Source organism: Pongo pygmaeus, chromosome 5 (assembly GCF_028885625.2).
Source record: "Pongo pygmaeus isolate AG05252 chromosome 5, NHGRI_mPonPyg2-v2.0_pri, whole genome shotgun sequence".
In the NCBI taxonomy this organism is placed as follows: domain Eukaryota; kingdom Metazoa; phylum Chordata; class Mammalia; order Primates; family Hominidae; genus Pongo; species Pongo pygmaeus.
The window spans coordinates 129,445,687-129,463,190 of NC_072378.2; the positions used below are offsets into that span (position 1 = coordinate 129,445,687).

Below are 17,504 nucleotides of genomic sequence, written 5' to 3' on the forward strand. Positions count from 1 at the left end.
TTTTATTTCTCTTCTAACTCTTATTCATATGGACTTCATTTTCTTATGTGTTTCATAAGTGTGTGTGTGTGTGTGTGTGTGTGTGTGTGTTTTGTGGATGTATGCGTGCATATGTATTTCTTAGTTTATTCTTTCAGAAGCCTTGAATTTACATAAAGTTATGTGATAATGACCTGCCTTATATAGGACCTAGAATTTTTTGTTGTTCTTCTGTAAAACCATGCTCCATGAACTGTAGTCTAGTCATCAGAATTTGCCAGTCAACTCCAGGAAAGACATTGTTTTAAAGAATGACGTAAGCTTTCTAGAAGTCAGTTTTGTAGTTTCTCATCTCCAAGGGGTTTCTTTATTTCATACCAGCACAACCATTCTATTATCTGCCATCTATCTTTCAATCTATCTGTCTACCTACCTACCTACCTACCTACCTACCTATCTATTTTTCTACATTTAATTTTATTCTGTATCTTCAAGTGTTCTGAACAGGAGGGGTTTTTTGGACATCTAGTCTACAATACTTCCAGAAATAAAAGTTAAGATAGGCATTGTTTAATACATGAAGTACTTCTATATTTAGCCTCAATTTCTGGAAATTTTAACATCAGAAATAAATGTTAAACTATTTAATGCCTTTGCAAACTTTATTAAAATTATCAGATTTATTTCCCATTTGGTCTATTGGGTAATCTGTTAGAAATGAACTTATTAATATCAAACAATATTTATATTACTAGAGTATGTTCTACTTGGACATCATAGAGGATCCTGTAAATGTACTTTAGGATTCAGTTTGGTGTTTTGCTCATCTGGATTCATAAGTTAAATTGCCTGTGACTCAGACACCCACCAGTTGTGCTCCTTTGGCAAATCACTTAATTTCTCCGTGCCTTAGTTACCTTATCTGTGAAACGGGAGAAATAATAGTGTCTATCTCATATAATGTTTTGAGTACTAACTGAATTAACCCCTGTGTTTCGTGTAATGCTAAGTATAATGACTACCATAAGATAAGTGCTATTTGAGTCTTAGCAGTTTTGTTTATTTTGGGTTATCGTTTTTTCTTTTGGGTATCAAGTTAAAATTTGCTTCATAAATTGAATTACATAGCTCTCCATTTTTATATGACCATAAGAGTTTCAAGTTTTGAAAACAGTCTGTAAAAATTAACTAGCATTACAGAAAACCAAACACCACATATTCTCACTCGTAAGTGGGAGTTGAACAATGAGAACACATGAACACAGGGAGGGGAACATCACACACCAGGGCCTGTCAGTGGGTGGGGGTCTAGGGGAGGAACAGCATTAGGAGAAATACCTAATGTAGATGACAGGTCGATGGCTGCAGCAAACCACCATGGCACGTGCATACCTATGTGACAAACCTGGATGTTCTGCACATGTATTCCAGAACTTAAAGTATAATAATAAAAAAAATTAACTATCATTAAAACAGGTTTGTGGTAGTTCTTTGATAATTTGTCCTCTTTTGATACCCTTGATTAGCTTTGTTTACAGTTTCCTTTTGCTTGCTTTTCTTTTTTTCAAATCTCTTTATTTCCTGTGGTGTTTATATTTTCTCTTTTTTACACTTAAATGAATTAAATTTTAATTTATCTGTATTTTTTAAAGTAATGGACTATTTAAGCCTATAAGTTTATTTTTGGGTACAGTTTTTCCATACTCAACAAAAATTAAGTTCCTTTTTTACTGCTATTATATTCTACCTAGATAGCTATTTATTTTTAATTGAAGTCTTGATTTTCTCTTTAACCCAAGAGCTATTAAAGAGAAATATTTAGGCATTAATTTTTAGAATAGTTGAATTTTACATAAAATTCTCTCATCATGTTTGGTATTCAGAATTCATTTAATCCTAATTTTTGTGGCATTTGATACACATCTAAAAGTAGTAATTTATGTTAAGAAAATAAGCCTTAGATAATTTCTGCTTTGATAATTGAATATTTTGTATAGATTAGTCAATCACAAACTGTGGTAAATATTTATAGTTATATACCACATAATATGTAATTTGATATTATTAGATTATTCAAATTTTCTGTTTTTTCTTACTTCATCTGTAAATACTTAAGTTAGCATCATTTTCAGCCATTGACTTTTAAACTTTTTATTTCCAATATATTTTGTTGTCTACATATTTTTGTACTGATAATTAGTGCTTATTTGAAGCATAAACATAATAATTTAAATCGTGTTTTTATTATATTTTTATCAATGTAAAATGAGAGCTTGTCTTACTGAACCTAGTTTATTTGAGTTCTACTTTGGCCCTAATTAATATTTCACAACTTTTTTTTCTTTTCCGTACACTTTCTTGATACACTTTCATTTTCTTTTATTTGTAATATTCCTGTTCATTTTGTGTATCTCTTGTGCACATTACATGTTTATGTTTTTAATAAGAACAGTAAGACTGCTTAACTCATTAGTATATATTTAGTATGCATTTCTGACACTAATTCTGTCATTCTGCTTTTTGCTTTCTCTCCCTAATGTTTCCTTGCTTTTTTTTCCCTCCTCCTTTCTTCTTTCTGATGGACTATATATATTACTGATTTGCTTTTATCTTTCTCCAGATTTTGAAGGTTTGTTAGTTGTATTCATTCATCCTGTATTATTTCTATTTTTTAATCAAAGACATGAATAAACATTGTGTTTTGTATTTCTCTATGTTAAAAAAGTAAATTTAAACTTTTCATTCCCCTCATCTATTGCTTCTTATCCCCAAAATATCAATTCCAGTGAACACCTTTATTTTCTTTAATAATACTGCCAGTGGCATGTTCTTAGAGTATCATTGTTAAACTGTTATTTTAAGTAATATATCTTTATTCCCAAGGCTACCTTGCACCTGTGATAGTCTGGTGGAACAGGCTTGTTCCGTGAGCCACTAGTTTTGCATTCATTACTGCTTATTCTTCTCAATGTAGCGTCATCAGCATTAGCGTTTGTGGAAATTACTCCTTGGTCATTGTTTTCGATAGCCATAGTTTGGTAGATGCTTTGAGATTTCATCTTTCTTGTTTACATTTTTAATATTTTTATTGACACTTAGAAGATGCTATGTTCACCTAATCATAGAAAGCTTTTAATTAAACCCTCTACTCTTTGGTTTTAACTTTTCTTTATTGATGTATATCAAAAATCTATTTTTGTGTCAAAATAGCCTTTTAAAGGTTACTATCATTAAAACTTTAACAACCAAATTATGTACTTGTTTTAGAAATGTTGATATGTGGCTCATCTTTCTTTAGGTTTGGCACCTGGATCCTGTCATTGCAGAACTGGTTTTGGAGGTGTGAGCTGTGATCGGTGTGCCAGGGGCTACACTGGCTACCCAGACTGCAAAGCCTGTAACTGCAGTGGGTTAGGGAGCAAAAATGAGGATCCTTGTTTTGGCCCCTGTATCTGCAAGGTACATTGTTTATTCCAGTAATGTCCCACTGTCAAGATAGAAGGTTATTTTTCTTGGCTTCTCTGTTAATTTCCTTGGCATTAAGCAATTATAATGACTTCTGGAAGTATCCATTATCTATTCTATACATGGTGACCCTATAAATGTCTTTAAATGCCCACCAGGTTCACTGTAGCAGGATGTTTATAAGGCACTTATCTAAAAGCCTACAAATGCAGAGAGGATAAACCACATTTAAAGGCTTGTTATTTTATAACAAAAACACTTTCACCCCATTGCCCAACTAGTGTGTTAATTTAAAAATATACGGCACTAGAAATAGCAACCCTTTAAAACTAAAGTGCATTCAAATCTACCTTTGCATCTAATTCAGAAATGAATTCTGTCAAGGGTTTTATTCTGAATTTTAAATAATCCTCTAAAGTTTGAACCCAGATAAGTCTTAAAATACTCACTATATTCAAATTTTTCTCTTTAATTATAAAAAATATACAAAGCCCTAATGGAATTAATTAAAGGCTCAATATTTTCTTCTAAGATTACTTTTAGAAATGCAACTTTATTTGTTGTACATTCTCACCTAATAACAAATCATGTTAACACCAAGGGATGCATTACATCTGCAGCTTATAAACATTATGAAACATAGAGGCATGCACAAGTGAAAAATGAAAAGACTGATTTACTTTAGCTATAGTAATGAGTTCTATAACATTCTGACCAGACGGTGTATAACTACATTAGCTGAGAGAATGAACCATTCTTTGAAAGAGTTAGCATACCATACTAATGTAAAAATGAAAGTTAGTACTTTTTTCTTTATTTTCAATTAAAGAGGGACCCTTATTAAAAATATTTTTATTGACCTGTTAGTCTTATCTAGGCAGCTATAAAATATTATATAGTTATATTTGATACATGTGAGCATATGCGTACATATACAACCATTAAGCCATAATATAAGTAGCAAATATTAATTTTAATGAAGTGTTTATGAATTGGGACAAGAATGTCTGGAAATATCAAGCTAAATATAATGATAATAGTTACATAATAGGTATATGTTACATCAGGGGCAATTTAGGTTCCTGTTTTGAACTACTGAAGTAATAAAACTCCTGTGGACACAGTAAGCAGAAAAGTCCACCAACCCATAGTAAAAAGTTGCCATGTCCTGGAATATAGTAAATTTTCTAATCTATTTCATTTCATTCCAATATTATCTGAAATGAAAAATTGCTTGAGTCGACCAAGGTTGTGTAGCAGTGTGTGAGTGATTGCTTGCTTAAGGACACCTCCCATCTCCATTTTGTATGTCTCTGTGGGCAATCCTGCAGGCTCTTAGTGCATCTTCTCTAGTATTTATCAAAACATGTCTTGTGTGTGCTTTATTCTCTTTTCAAAACTCCACAGAAATCTCTAACCTTTACCACTCGCTCAAATAAAGGACAGGCAAAACTAAGCTTAAAATGGAAAAGAAACCTCCTGAGTTTCTAGAATGTATAAAATCAAACAGGGAAGAAAAAGAAGTGTTTTTCTACACCTACCACTCATACAATTGTGATGTCTGGTATTTGCAAGGAAAGGGAGTAACAAGCGAGTTCATTTTCTTTAGTAAATACAACGAGAAAGGCTAGAGCAAGAGAGCTGTAGTGATTAGCAGGGCTCCAAGGGAAAGCCCCTTGAGCTACTTACTGCCTGCTCTCAGCCGAACTCAATATTGTACTGAGAATTATTATAATCCTAATAAGAAAGATGCCTCCTGTGTAGACACTTGAAGCTCTACACAGACAATTAAAATGCAACAATAAACAGCAATTAAGAAATCATAAAAGAGAATGAAAATTAAGTAAATAGCGTTATTAAAATAAATGCCTTTCTACCATGTGATATCTTAAATAGAAAACTGTAAGTTCTTATAAACTAAATTGTTTCAGGATTAAAAACTTGCAGAAAGCAAGTTTCATAAAACATCTACATAGTTACAAAAATCACAAATTATATGCATATAACATGAATTACATCACAAAATTATATCATATCACAATAATATCATAATATGCCACGATGAGTTACATCAAAATGTGCATGCAATGTACTACAATTAAGTTCCTACAGTCTCTTGTTAAAAAAAAATAAATAACCTAGCATTTCAACAAAATATGCATACAATTTAGATACTGAAAAGACACTTAGTGTAGTGTATTTAAATGCTGAAAAAACACTTAATGTAACAGTTCATACTGTTTCACAAAAACATGATTTGACATAGATATGTCAACTGATGGTAAAAACAGCATGGATCAAAATGCTGCTTAAGAAGCAAAATTTTATTGAGAGACTAAAATATTGGAGATATAAATTCAAATCAAATGACAGATTTTTAGCAGAAGGGGAAGAATATATACATAAGTATCCATATATTTCTATCCAAGTTAGTAACTTTAAATAAGTATTTATCTGTAAATAGAAATAATATAAATCACATATGAAATAATGTGTATATAAGTATTCATCTCCAAAATGCTTATTAACCTTAAACATTTGTACCTTTATTCTCTTATACTATAACATATGAGTTTTTACATAATTTTTTTTATCAGAAAGAAATATCTCACTGAAGTGTGAAGACATTCTTAAAAAGGGCTTCATTAGGAAGTCTTGGGCCTAATTGTTTTTTGTCTTTTAAATTTTAAATGACTGCTCTGTGATGAGCCCATTTCAGTTGAGGCTGTATTATTTTTCCTGTGGGTAAAATGACATACTGAACTGATATGGACATCACTTCTCCCACTTTTGCTATTTTAAAAACACAGATATGCTGCATAAACATAGCAAATAGATTTATAAACATTTAGATTCAAGAAAGAAAGGGAAATTCCTGGATGTCAGACCGAAGAGGGAAATCTAAGTTAAGCATAAGCAAAAGCTCAAGCTAAACTGAGCAACTGGGGTCATGGGGTGGAGGGTGGGAGGCAAGTCTTAGTTCTAAGATCAGGGCTAAAGTTTGGATTTTTAATGCCCTCCCTAGGACTTGACACTAGGATTTGGACCCACAGATGGAAATTGCAGCTGAACTCACTGAAGCAGGGACACTAGAAATGCTTTCAGACAGTGAAATGGGGGCTAGAAAATTCTTCCTGCAAGCCTACAGAGGCAGCTAGAAAACTTTTCTCTTAGGGGCTCTGGGTGGGTAAATGTTACTACCTTGTGTAGGACCAAATCCCCAAACCTGTGTGCCACATGGGAATGGGATCCATTTTTATTCTCCCTTTATGTGCTGGCGTTCTTCAACAAGTCAAGGAAATGGTATTCCCATAGGAAAAATAATACAGCCTCAACTGAAAATGATCTCATCGCAAAGCAAGTAAAGTACACAAAAGGAAAATAACTACAAAAGGAAACCAGTAGCCACAAAAATGAGAATATTTGTACACAAAGAACTAGAAAGGGTAGTCTGAAATAAATTTTGAATTCATAAAAATCTGTGATCATATTCTTATCACATAAATCATAAAAATATGTTTAAAATGTACAATTGTAAAAGCATTACAATTAGAAGATTGAAGAATAAACAAAGAAGGAATAGAAAAAAATAATATAAAATAGATGCTATATTAAAATTCAAAAGTAACCAGGTTTGGAAAAGAAACATGTATAATTTACTTCCAGAAATGAAAAAATATATAGTCATTGAAATTAAAAATTCAATGATTGGGTTAAACAAGGGATGAGAAACTGCAGGATAGAAAATCAGAAACATAGACCTGAAAAAATTACCTATAAATTGACATAGGGAAGTAAATAAATATGATGCTAACTGACTCACAGAATGATAAAATTGAACGGAAGTTTAGCAGAAGTTGCCAAGGAAGAGATTAGAAGAAGTTGAGGTGAAACAATATTCAAAAAAATAATGAAGGAGAAAAGAATGATTATGAGTTAAAAACTATTATAAATCCTCAGTTTGAGGATGATAAAAAATAAGTCTACCCATAGTAGGATACCTGTCAACCAGCAAGACAAAGAGAAAAATATTAAAACTGGGGCAAATATCTTTATTGTGAGTGTTTACCACTCACAGTCCAACTTCATGGAAAGAATATTAAATAATATATGTCCTTTAGTAAGAATATTGAACCCATAAGACAGTTTCACTAGATTATAGTCTAGAAGAATCAATCTATAAAAAGCAGTAGTATTTCTATATGTCAGTGACAAGCAAATGGAAAATGTAATAAAAATATTTAGAATATCAACAAAAACTTTGTGATACCTAAAAATAAGTGTTTGTAAAATTGAGATAATTTTTAAAGGTTATTGTTGTAGAACATAAAATTCTAAATAAGGAGACAGCTGACCATGACCAAGTACCAGTGAAAATCTGTGAAATTTGAAATGTTTACCATTTCTATTAATAGAGTTAATTAGTACCACAATTTAGGAGGGCAATATGGCATTATCTAGTATCTTTGAAGGTGGTAAAACCCTGTCAACCAACAATTCCACATCCAAACATTTACCCCAAAAAACTCTTACAGTATGTACAGAAAAACCATCTAAAATGTGCTCAACATAGATGTACTTACTATGATGAAAATGAGAAAATAAATAGCAAAAATAAATTGTAATATTTCCTTTAATCTGATAAAAGAAACCATTAAAGTGGTTGAAATAGATCTTCATGTATAAACAATGATAAATTTCAGAAACTTCAGGTGGAAAAAACAATGTCATTATGGTATTATTTATGTCAAGTTGTAAAACATAAAACAACACTACATTGTTTGTGAACACATATATTATATTTTAAAAATTTAAATACACTTGTAGGGTAAGTACTAATTTCAGAATAGTAGTTACCTCTAGAGAAACAGGAAAGGGAATAAAACAGAAGTGAAATGAGATTCATTTGTATCTAAGTATCATTGCTTTAAAAATATATCTGAGGTAAATATAAAATATAAATGTTTTGTTACCTCTAGGTTGCATGGGTAATACATGTTATATGTGCTTTTTGAATGTCTTAAAATAATTTCTAATTTAAAATTTCTTTAATTGAATGTAAAAAAGAATTCCAGATTTAAAAAGAGGTGAATGAAATTTTTAATACAATGTCAACTACATTATTAAATTTTACACATAAGATTTTCTCTTCAACAATATTAGTGAACATTATCACCATTATATTTCAAAATGTGAAAGCAGTGCTAGCTCAAGACACTTAAATGTTTATAATATTTTTGCATTGTTAAAAATTTTGAAATTTCTGTCACTTATGAATTACAACAGGCAAGTCAATCTCAGATATATGACAAGTCATTGACTGTAAGTGCTGTCTGACTCTCAGTATTTGTTTATTTCAAGTACCATATGCTAGAAATGGGCTCTTTTGCAGTTTGGTGTCATATTATTTATGCAAAATCAGTTGGTTTATAGAATCTCACACATAATATAAATTGACCTTGATCTAGGTAGGAACATGTGCTTTTATTTTTATCAAAGTCTTATAATAGAAAGATAAATAGTGAAGTAGAAGACTAGAAATCAAAGTCTGTATTTTCATCTTGTTTTGCTTTGTTTTTATTGCATTTTCCATTAAGTCCTTACAGGCCCACTAGACGATGTGATCTGGCCTTGGCTTACCTCTCCAGAATGTTCTTGAGTTTCAGTCACTGTTTTTCAGATTTGCTTAAATTTCTTGAGTCTCTTAGTTCTTTGTAGCATCTGGAATTTTATAAGTTCTATTCAGATTGCTTGGGAAACCTCATTTCTAGCCCTATTCCTTTGCTTAGCCAGGCATTTTTAATGGCTCGGCTTAACTTCAACTTTCTCAGGAAAGCTGCCCCTGCATCCTCAAATCATATCATTCTCATGGCATAATCACTTTTCAAACTTTTTCTTTTCTTTTATGATCTCATAATGAGTAATTCTATTTTATGTCTATCTTACCTCTGGTGATGATATGGACCCTATATATTTTCTTTATCATTGCACAATAAGAAGATAACACAATGACTCATACAAAAGAAAGAAGGAAGGAAGAGAACTAAAATCTCGTGAAGCTTTGACAGTCATTTAGCCTTTCCGATTCTATTTTATAATCTATGAAATGGTGTTATTGAATCTTTTCTGCCTCTCAATAGGTATAATTATAACATTGAAGCCTTGTACAAGTATAAAGTAGAACCATAAATACCTACTGGGTTACTTTTTGTTGTTGTTTATACTGCGTTTCCCAAGTAGAGAGAAGTTTCTGTTCTTTTTCTCTGAAAGGAATTTTATGGTGTGTTAACATTTTTATTGGTTTTGGATTTCCCTCTTTTTCATTTGTGTACAGGAATGGTCACTTCATTAACTTGTAGACTGGATTCCTGGGCATTTTTACAAATGGCCTTCAATGTGTACATTTAATCCTGAATCTAAATTACAGATGTAGAATTTTTGGCATAAAAGGTTCACGAATGAATGGATTTATCTCTTGCAACAGCTACAGTTCAAATAATATTATGTTAGTCAGTTTTTTACATTGACAGACTCTCTCCTTGACCAAACTTTGGAAAGGCTTCTCTGAGTCCTCTTTTTGATGAGGCCTCATTGTTGAGCCTTGTCCTCAAACCTAGCTTGGTTATAGCAAGAATTCTGCTAAGTCAGTGTGTGAAGAACCCCTTGCCCTTGATATCTGATCCTTCTGGCCTGTCTTCAACAAGAATCCTGTTAATTTGGTTTAGCAAGAATCCCCCCTACCTACCCCTGATGTCTCCTCTTAATGATTGTTCGCCCCCGATCCTTGCTCATGGCTATAAATCTCCACCTGTTCCTTGGCACCGAATCCCTACTTGTTCATGTTGTATTGGGAATGGAGGCTAGTTCTTTACTAAGCTCGCTTTTTCCCTATTGCAATAGTTTCTCACTGAAGCCTGTTTTCATCGTTTTAACTACTGTCCAGCTCTGGTTCTCTTTCACAATATTAAAAGCTAAGCTTGTGAAAATTGAGAACTAATGTTTATGTATTTCCTTCTCCCTCTCTAACCCATCAACTATTATCTAGCCTTGGAAAAATGTGTTTTAGGAGTAAGTCCTCAACAAATACTGCTAATTAACTAATTATCCTTCTTTTGTTAACTTCTTTTAATACTAGGATGCATTAGTCTAAAGCTCATAACAGAAGAAAACCTGTAATTAACTACAAACTACCAAAAAACCAAGCATGACTGAGAAATTCCTGAAGCAATTATCACACAAAAAAATAACTTAAATGTCACTGGAGCTATTCCTGGTAACTTTGTCAGTAGTACTCCCAGCTGACTAACAATCACAGTTCAATATGTACTGCTGAACTTGTACCTAGTTTATAAGGCAGTAGCTTCTATGAGAAAGAATACAAGAAAACTACGGTGACTATTTCTCCAGAGAACAACTGTACTGAGGAAACTATAGCAAAAAGAAAATTGATGTTAACACAATAGTATCTCACTTCAAGAAATCAAAAACAAAAGAACTTAGTAAAATTTTTCTAATTCAACTTTGTTTTTAAAGGGAAAAGAGAACTAAAGAAAAAAAAGGCAGCCATGATTTTCTGTAGGGTAGGCCACAACGTTGAGCTATGTTCAACAGAAATAGATGTCTAAAGCACACATTTCTTCCTAAAAGAATGAAAATTGGTTCTTGGGGAACAAAAATATCATATTGATTTTATGTAAAGGCAAACATTCACATGGTGCATCTGTACATAAAATATATCTGGAGTATTAAAGTTTCATGGTGGGGATGATTATGAAAAAATGACTAGGCTCCATAGGGACATGATAATAAAAAATAGATTAAGTAGATTGAAAACACTAGTCTAAAGTGAAGTGTTTTAATATCATAATATGTGAGAATATAAAAGTATGTATGGATTATTTACAATGGAAAAATGCCTATTATCAGTTCATATTTCATTTTATTAATGTAATTGATTAGAATAATGGTATAGAAATAGCAAAAGTAGAATATTTGATTTTAAGAAAATATGGTGATATAAGGGAATGAATATTAATTTCTAGAGTGGAAGTCTGTAACGTTCTAGAAATTACCGTGTTTTATAGGCTGTAGTGTGAAAAGTATCGTTAAATATGCAAATTGAAAAGAATCACTAATGGACTCTACACAAATAAAGTGTTAAAATGAATTTATTGGATCAATAGGAGCTTCCCAGTAGGAATGCTGAGAGGTTTAATAGATTAGACTCCATTTTGTTTAGATTAACAGTTAAAACAACTTTAAAAATTTTTATTAAATTATGTTTTTGCAACCATTGAAGTATAGATAAACAAAAAAAGAAAAAATTAATTATATGTTAACAACTTTTAAAAATTCATCAGTACAAATAAGTTATAGAATTATAAAAGAAAATAGAAATCTCATGATGATTAAAATAACATTCAATCTGGAAGGTACAAAACTTTTACCTTCATCATTTGATATTTAGGGTCAATTATATTTCCATCTATGCTTTAGGGACTGAATTGGATGGTGGTAATAAGGTATAATATATGGTCTGTGTCAATCTTATGGATGGCAATGAAAGAATAAAATTATGGTTTTACTGTGTGTACTTATTTATTTATTTATTTCAATAAATGCCCTTTAGTAGATATTTTTACATTTGGAGACATTCTTACATCTGGAGGAGGACAGTAGCCTATTTTAATCTTATCATGAAAATCTTGGGATACATCTTTTTTGCTCAACTCCATGGTTTTCCTGTCTTATTTTTTTCTTCGGGGCATAGTGGACTCTGGTGATGAATTTGGTGTGAGATCCAGAACATGTTGTCTGTACCCCTCTTACAGCAGTGATTTTCTTCCACCTTGTAATATACTTATCTGAAGTCAGCCTCATCAGAAAGTACATAGGGAAACTATCCCGTGACTCTATTTCTCCAGGTAGAAACTGTGCTAAGGGAACTAAAGCAAAAAAGAAAATTCCTACTTCCTTTGCTATAATCCTCTTGAGGGCATTTTTATGTTCCCTCTGATATCTCATATGTCTTGTATATAGTAGTTCAGCTATGAGTTGATGAACGAATAATATAAAGAATAAAGCAATAATAAGAAATAATGAGCAGAGCATTTATTAATAATTTGATATTGATAACAGAGGAAGTTAAATTATTCAAAGAGCTCAGCCATAAAGCAGATGGCTTCACTTTCAAGCTGGGAATCAAAAAAATTTAAGTCCTAGAATATTCATGTCAAGAGGATCTTCCAAGAATAAGCCAGGAATGCAATTAGGGGCTGACACATGGATGACAATGGTTGATGAGTCACAAAGAAATTTTGAAAAAACAGTCATGTCCCTGGGGACACATAGAAAGAATTGGAACTAGACTGTCAAGATCATGTATATTAACAAGCTAATAGAAGGTGGGAAATTTTGGTCTCTATGAAGATGTGCACAAAAGTCACAGAACACTGTACTTCTGTGTTGGAATTGTGCTACTCTAAATTATATAAAATATACTCTATAATGTAGTAAAGAAATGTTTCTTTATGCCAATGTCTCACATTTTATAGACATTTTACCTGCTACTGCCAACTTAAGTGACTCAAGTATAGTTCTGTTGGTTTATCTCCTAATGAACAACCGCTAATGACTTACCAATTCTTAGGATGGCCTTTCTGAGGGCAGGGCCCTGGATTTCAAGTACCAAGTGAAGTTCTAGCATATAGGAAGTATTAAATACAGGCTGAGTATCCCTTATCCAAAATGCTTGAGACCAGAAATGTTTCAGATTTTGGATTTTTTCGGATTTTGGAATATTTGCAGAATACACACTGGCTGATCATTCCTAATCAGAAAATCCAAAATCTGAAATGCTCCAATAAGCATTCCTTTTGAACATCATATAGGTGCCACCAAAGTTTCAAATTTTGAAACATTTCAGATTTTGGATTTTCTGATTAGGGATGCCCAACCTGCACATTTGTCTTGAAAAATAAATAATGAATAAGCCTCCAACTTTTAAAATGAATTCTTGTTCCCAATGTCTTTGCTAACATCGGTCTCTCATTCTATCTATGTCCACAAGTTGAATTTTTAAACCATGCTTCAAGGATCAGGTCAAACTCCACTCCTGTCATAAAGCTTCCTTAAGCCTTATAGCAGAAATTAGTGCTTCCTCTATGTTCCCGTAATTATTTATTTCTCAGATGCACTTACCACATTCCACCTTGCATTATAGTTGGTTGTGAGTATATCTTTTTACCCAACTAGATATTGGCTTTTAAAGACAGAGACCTTGACTTATTTATCTTCATAGTGCCTAGGATTCCTACCCTAATGTGTTGCTTCAGGTTATTAAATAAAATTGAATATGAAATTATTTAATCATATTTTTTCAAGGTCATTTTACTAGACTAAAATGGAGCTAAGGAAAATGTAGCTAATGTCTGCAAATTTCTAATTGTTGAACTTAGTCTGAATCTCAGAATAGTGGCATTATAAGCTTTCAAATTAGAGTAAATGAAAAGTAGATTAGACCAAGCGCATGAGAACACAGTGTACAGAACAGCTGTACTGTGTCCTCAACGGGATAAACTAAATCATAATTACAGATGTGTTTCATCTTTCTTGCCTTTATACTCTTTTGAAGATGCTCTCAACTTCAGTGCTTTGGGGATTTATTTGTCACTATAAGTCTGAAATTAGTTTGATTAGTTTTGCTGATATCTATCATTTCAAAATGTCTGAAATCTGCCTTAAAAAGTAAGCTGGCAAAAATCTTGGGGCAGTGCTTGTTAAGGTTCCCACATAGAAGTGGCTGAGTTTGTAAATGAGTCATAGAAATTCAGTATCAAAAAGTTAATTTAAAACAAATTATTCTCTTGGATATAAGGAGGACCGCTTTGTTTATTCTTAAATTTTTCTCCTTAATTCTTCATGCTATTTTTCTCTTCTCTTCTGATTTTCCTTATATGTTCTCAGATTTTATCATCCCTATCTTCTGCTCAATCTGGGTTTGTTTAAAGATGTTTTTATTCAGCTCGTACTATGTGTATAGCACTTTGCTATGCATGAATAACATGACTGCCAAGAGATTTATTTGAACTTAATAAATTTTATGCAGCTAATGCTCAGTGCTGTACCAGGAACCATGTTATTTTCTCAGACTATAAAGTTAGTAAGACAGAATTTCTACCTCTGAATAGATTATGGTAGATAGCTAGAGAGAACAATCTTTGAACAATACTCGTTTGTGATTGTGATAGGGTAATGTATAAAGGGCCACGAAAACTACATTGAGAGAGAAGTTAGTTGTCCAAGGGAATTTTTTAAAAAGGCTCAGAATTGATAATAAGGGAATTCAAGGAAGAGGGGAAATGTGGAGAAAATGTGTATGTAGGGAATATTAGAAATCTGTTTCCTGGAAAGCAGGATGCCTTCATTTAGAATTATTAGTCAAGATTAACCACTCTTTAAATTGAGAGATTACATCCTTCCCTGTTTTTCATTATATGGTCAGCTTTCACTGGCCTGAGTCCACATTTTAAGCTCAACCATATACAAATAACTTTTCAGTATACTGAGAGTAGGATTAATGAAATCGGTCTGGAGAGCAGTCACAGAATGAGAATAGATCTTTCCCATAGTATCACTATGTGACTAACTGATTATACTGATGTGTTACAGAAAACACTGTAAAAAGTTAACCAGGGGAAAACTTGGCTACCTTTCTACTTTAACTGATCTTTACCCCGGTTTCTCTACCTGTCAAGTTCCTATGCTTGCCTCAAATGTACATATTTTTAATCTGAAACGTGAAAAGTATTTATAACTGGTATAATATCAATGTTCTATTATACATCCATGTATTAATGTCTTTAATTTTGCCATAAAATTAAATGAAGTACCTCAATAACAGAACAGTGAACTTTACATGAAGTAGCTCAATAACAGAACAGTGAACCTAACTGGCCCCATTTTAGTCAATCTAATACATTCCTGCACAGGTATTTATCATGACATTTACTCTACGCTCAACCTACATGAAGATCAAAAAATCTACTCTCTACGAGAGTATATTTGCATCCCGTAATCTTTCTCACCAGTGTAATTAGAAAGGATACAGCTTAACACAGAACTTTTGAGCAGATTTTTAAAAATATCATTATACGTTAAATATAGTTGAGAGGGTAAAATGAAGAATGTGCAGTTAATATTTTCCTTATATAGACATGGACACAGCTCGTAATGTTGAAGGATACCTCTGTTGCTGATACAACTCTTTATTTGCAGGAGAATGTTGAAGGAGGAGACTGTAGTCGTTGCAAATCCGGCTTCTTCAATTTGCAAGAGGATAATTGGAAAGGGTGCGATGAGTGTTTCTGTTCAGGGGTTTCAAACAGATGTCAGAGTTCCTACTGGACCTATGGCAAAGTAAGCAAGCACCATTTGGTTCTGTTTGCTGCCCCATCAGCCTTCTTTGTTGCTTTCATCATTGTTCTTTTGTATGAACAGTTTCTGATAGTGAACTTCTACATAAAGTTACATGAAGAAGTAATGGAATTTTCTTCAAATGCTGTTGTGTATTTTTGCTCAAAGCCTTTGAGGTTGTATTTGTAATATTGTGTAGACTGGAATTTCTTAGAATAGGTAGACATAGTCTTTTTAGTGTCCATGATTACTCTATGAAACAATAATGCAATTAAGGTTTCGACTCCAAGGGTGCATGATTTAAGAGAGAAAACACGACATTGTGATATGAATTATATTTTCCATTTACTAGTATGTTTGTATACAAGTTGAGAAAAACTCTTTATCACCTATATACATAATACATATTATCCACCAGCCCTTTAGTTACTATTTGATGTTGCCTAGGCTCTTTCATTATTAAAAGGGGACATTAAATATAGGCAATACCTTCATTCTGAGTTGGTTTGAAAAATTATTACTTAAACTATTTAATAGCAACTGAAATTTTCTTTCTTTAACATAAGTGTGTTTACCTTTCTAACTTCACTGCCTACACTACCCACTGCCTTTTCAACTATGTGCAAAGAGCATGTTGTCTCCCCATACAGAAGAGGGTCAGAGGAAAATGGGACCTTCTGGGAATTTCACACAGCCTGTGTGGCTGGACCTAAGAGTGCAGAATGGTGGGAAATGGGCTGGAGAGAGAGAGAAGTCTAGAGGGGAGAATGAGAATCTAGAACTTATAGGGTTGAATATGCTAAGAATTTGAGATATTTTACTTGGAGTGTCATTGAAGAAATTTAAGCTAAAGACTGACATTATCAGAGTTGTATTTTATAAAGACTACTATTTAGATAAACTATTTCCTAAACACTTCTCCCTTTCAACTTTAATCAGCGAACTAATCCTGAACAGAGCTATAAAATATTTTCTCTGCCTGTAGTGCTTTTAAGTCAAGCCTCGTATTATGACATATTATCTATACTTTATCAACTATATTGCTTTCAGAGCAGACTTCAAAGAATCAACCACAGATGGACATCTAGTCTAACTTCCTTTTTTGTTTATAAAGTCCCACCCCACCCTCCAGACTGCTCCACTGATAGATCAAAGTTTCATAGCCAGCCAAGGGGCAGAGCTGGTACTCAAGCTTTGATCATCAGATGCTAGAGACACAGAATCCCACTCAACTGTCTTAGAATGCCTCAAGGGTGACCTTAGAAAGGGAAGAAGAGCAAGGAATATATTACTTGTTGTCCAGCAAGTCAGCAGGTTGTACCTGGTTTCTATTTCTCATTTAACCAAGGGAATCGCAGTGATTTCACAGCTTTGGGATAAGCAGAGTCAAATAATCTATGAAGAAATTTTTAAAAATATTTCAGCCACATAGAGTTACCCTTAGCATTCTGCTTCCCATCACCCACAACATGAAGCAGTTCATGCATGTCTAGTAGGTTCCTGGTAGCTGGTACCCTAAGCCCTCAGTAATCAGTGTTTTGTCCTGACTAGGTAGGATGCTTTAAATTAGACGTGTAGCTGTGGGCCTGACCTTAGCTTGAGCATAAAGATGTAAAAACAAATCATTATGCATTCCCTGATTCCTC

At 32.7% G+C, this 17,504-nt stretch overlaps 1 protein-coding gene across 2 annotated transcripts in view; it reads left to right on the forward strand.

Moving 5' to 3' along the window:
* Nucleotides 1–17,504, forward strand: part of LAMA2 (laminin subunit alpha 2) — a 648,749-nt gene that overhangs the window by 290,918 nt on the left and 340,327 nt on the right. For both annotated transcript variants that reach the window (XM_054490395.2, XM_054490396.2), the window contains exons 10-11: nucleotides 3,278–3,438; nucleotides 15,721–15,861. In XM_054490395.2, the coding sequence (XP_054346370.2) occupies nucleotides 3,278–3,438; nucleotides 15,721–15,861 (302 nt within the window). The remainder of the gene's footprint in view (nucleotides 1–3,277; nucleotides 3,439–15,720; nucleotides 15,862–17,504) is intronic.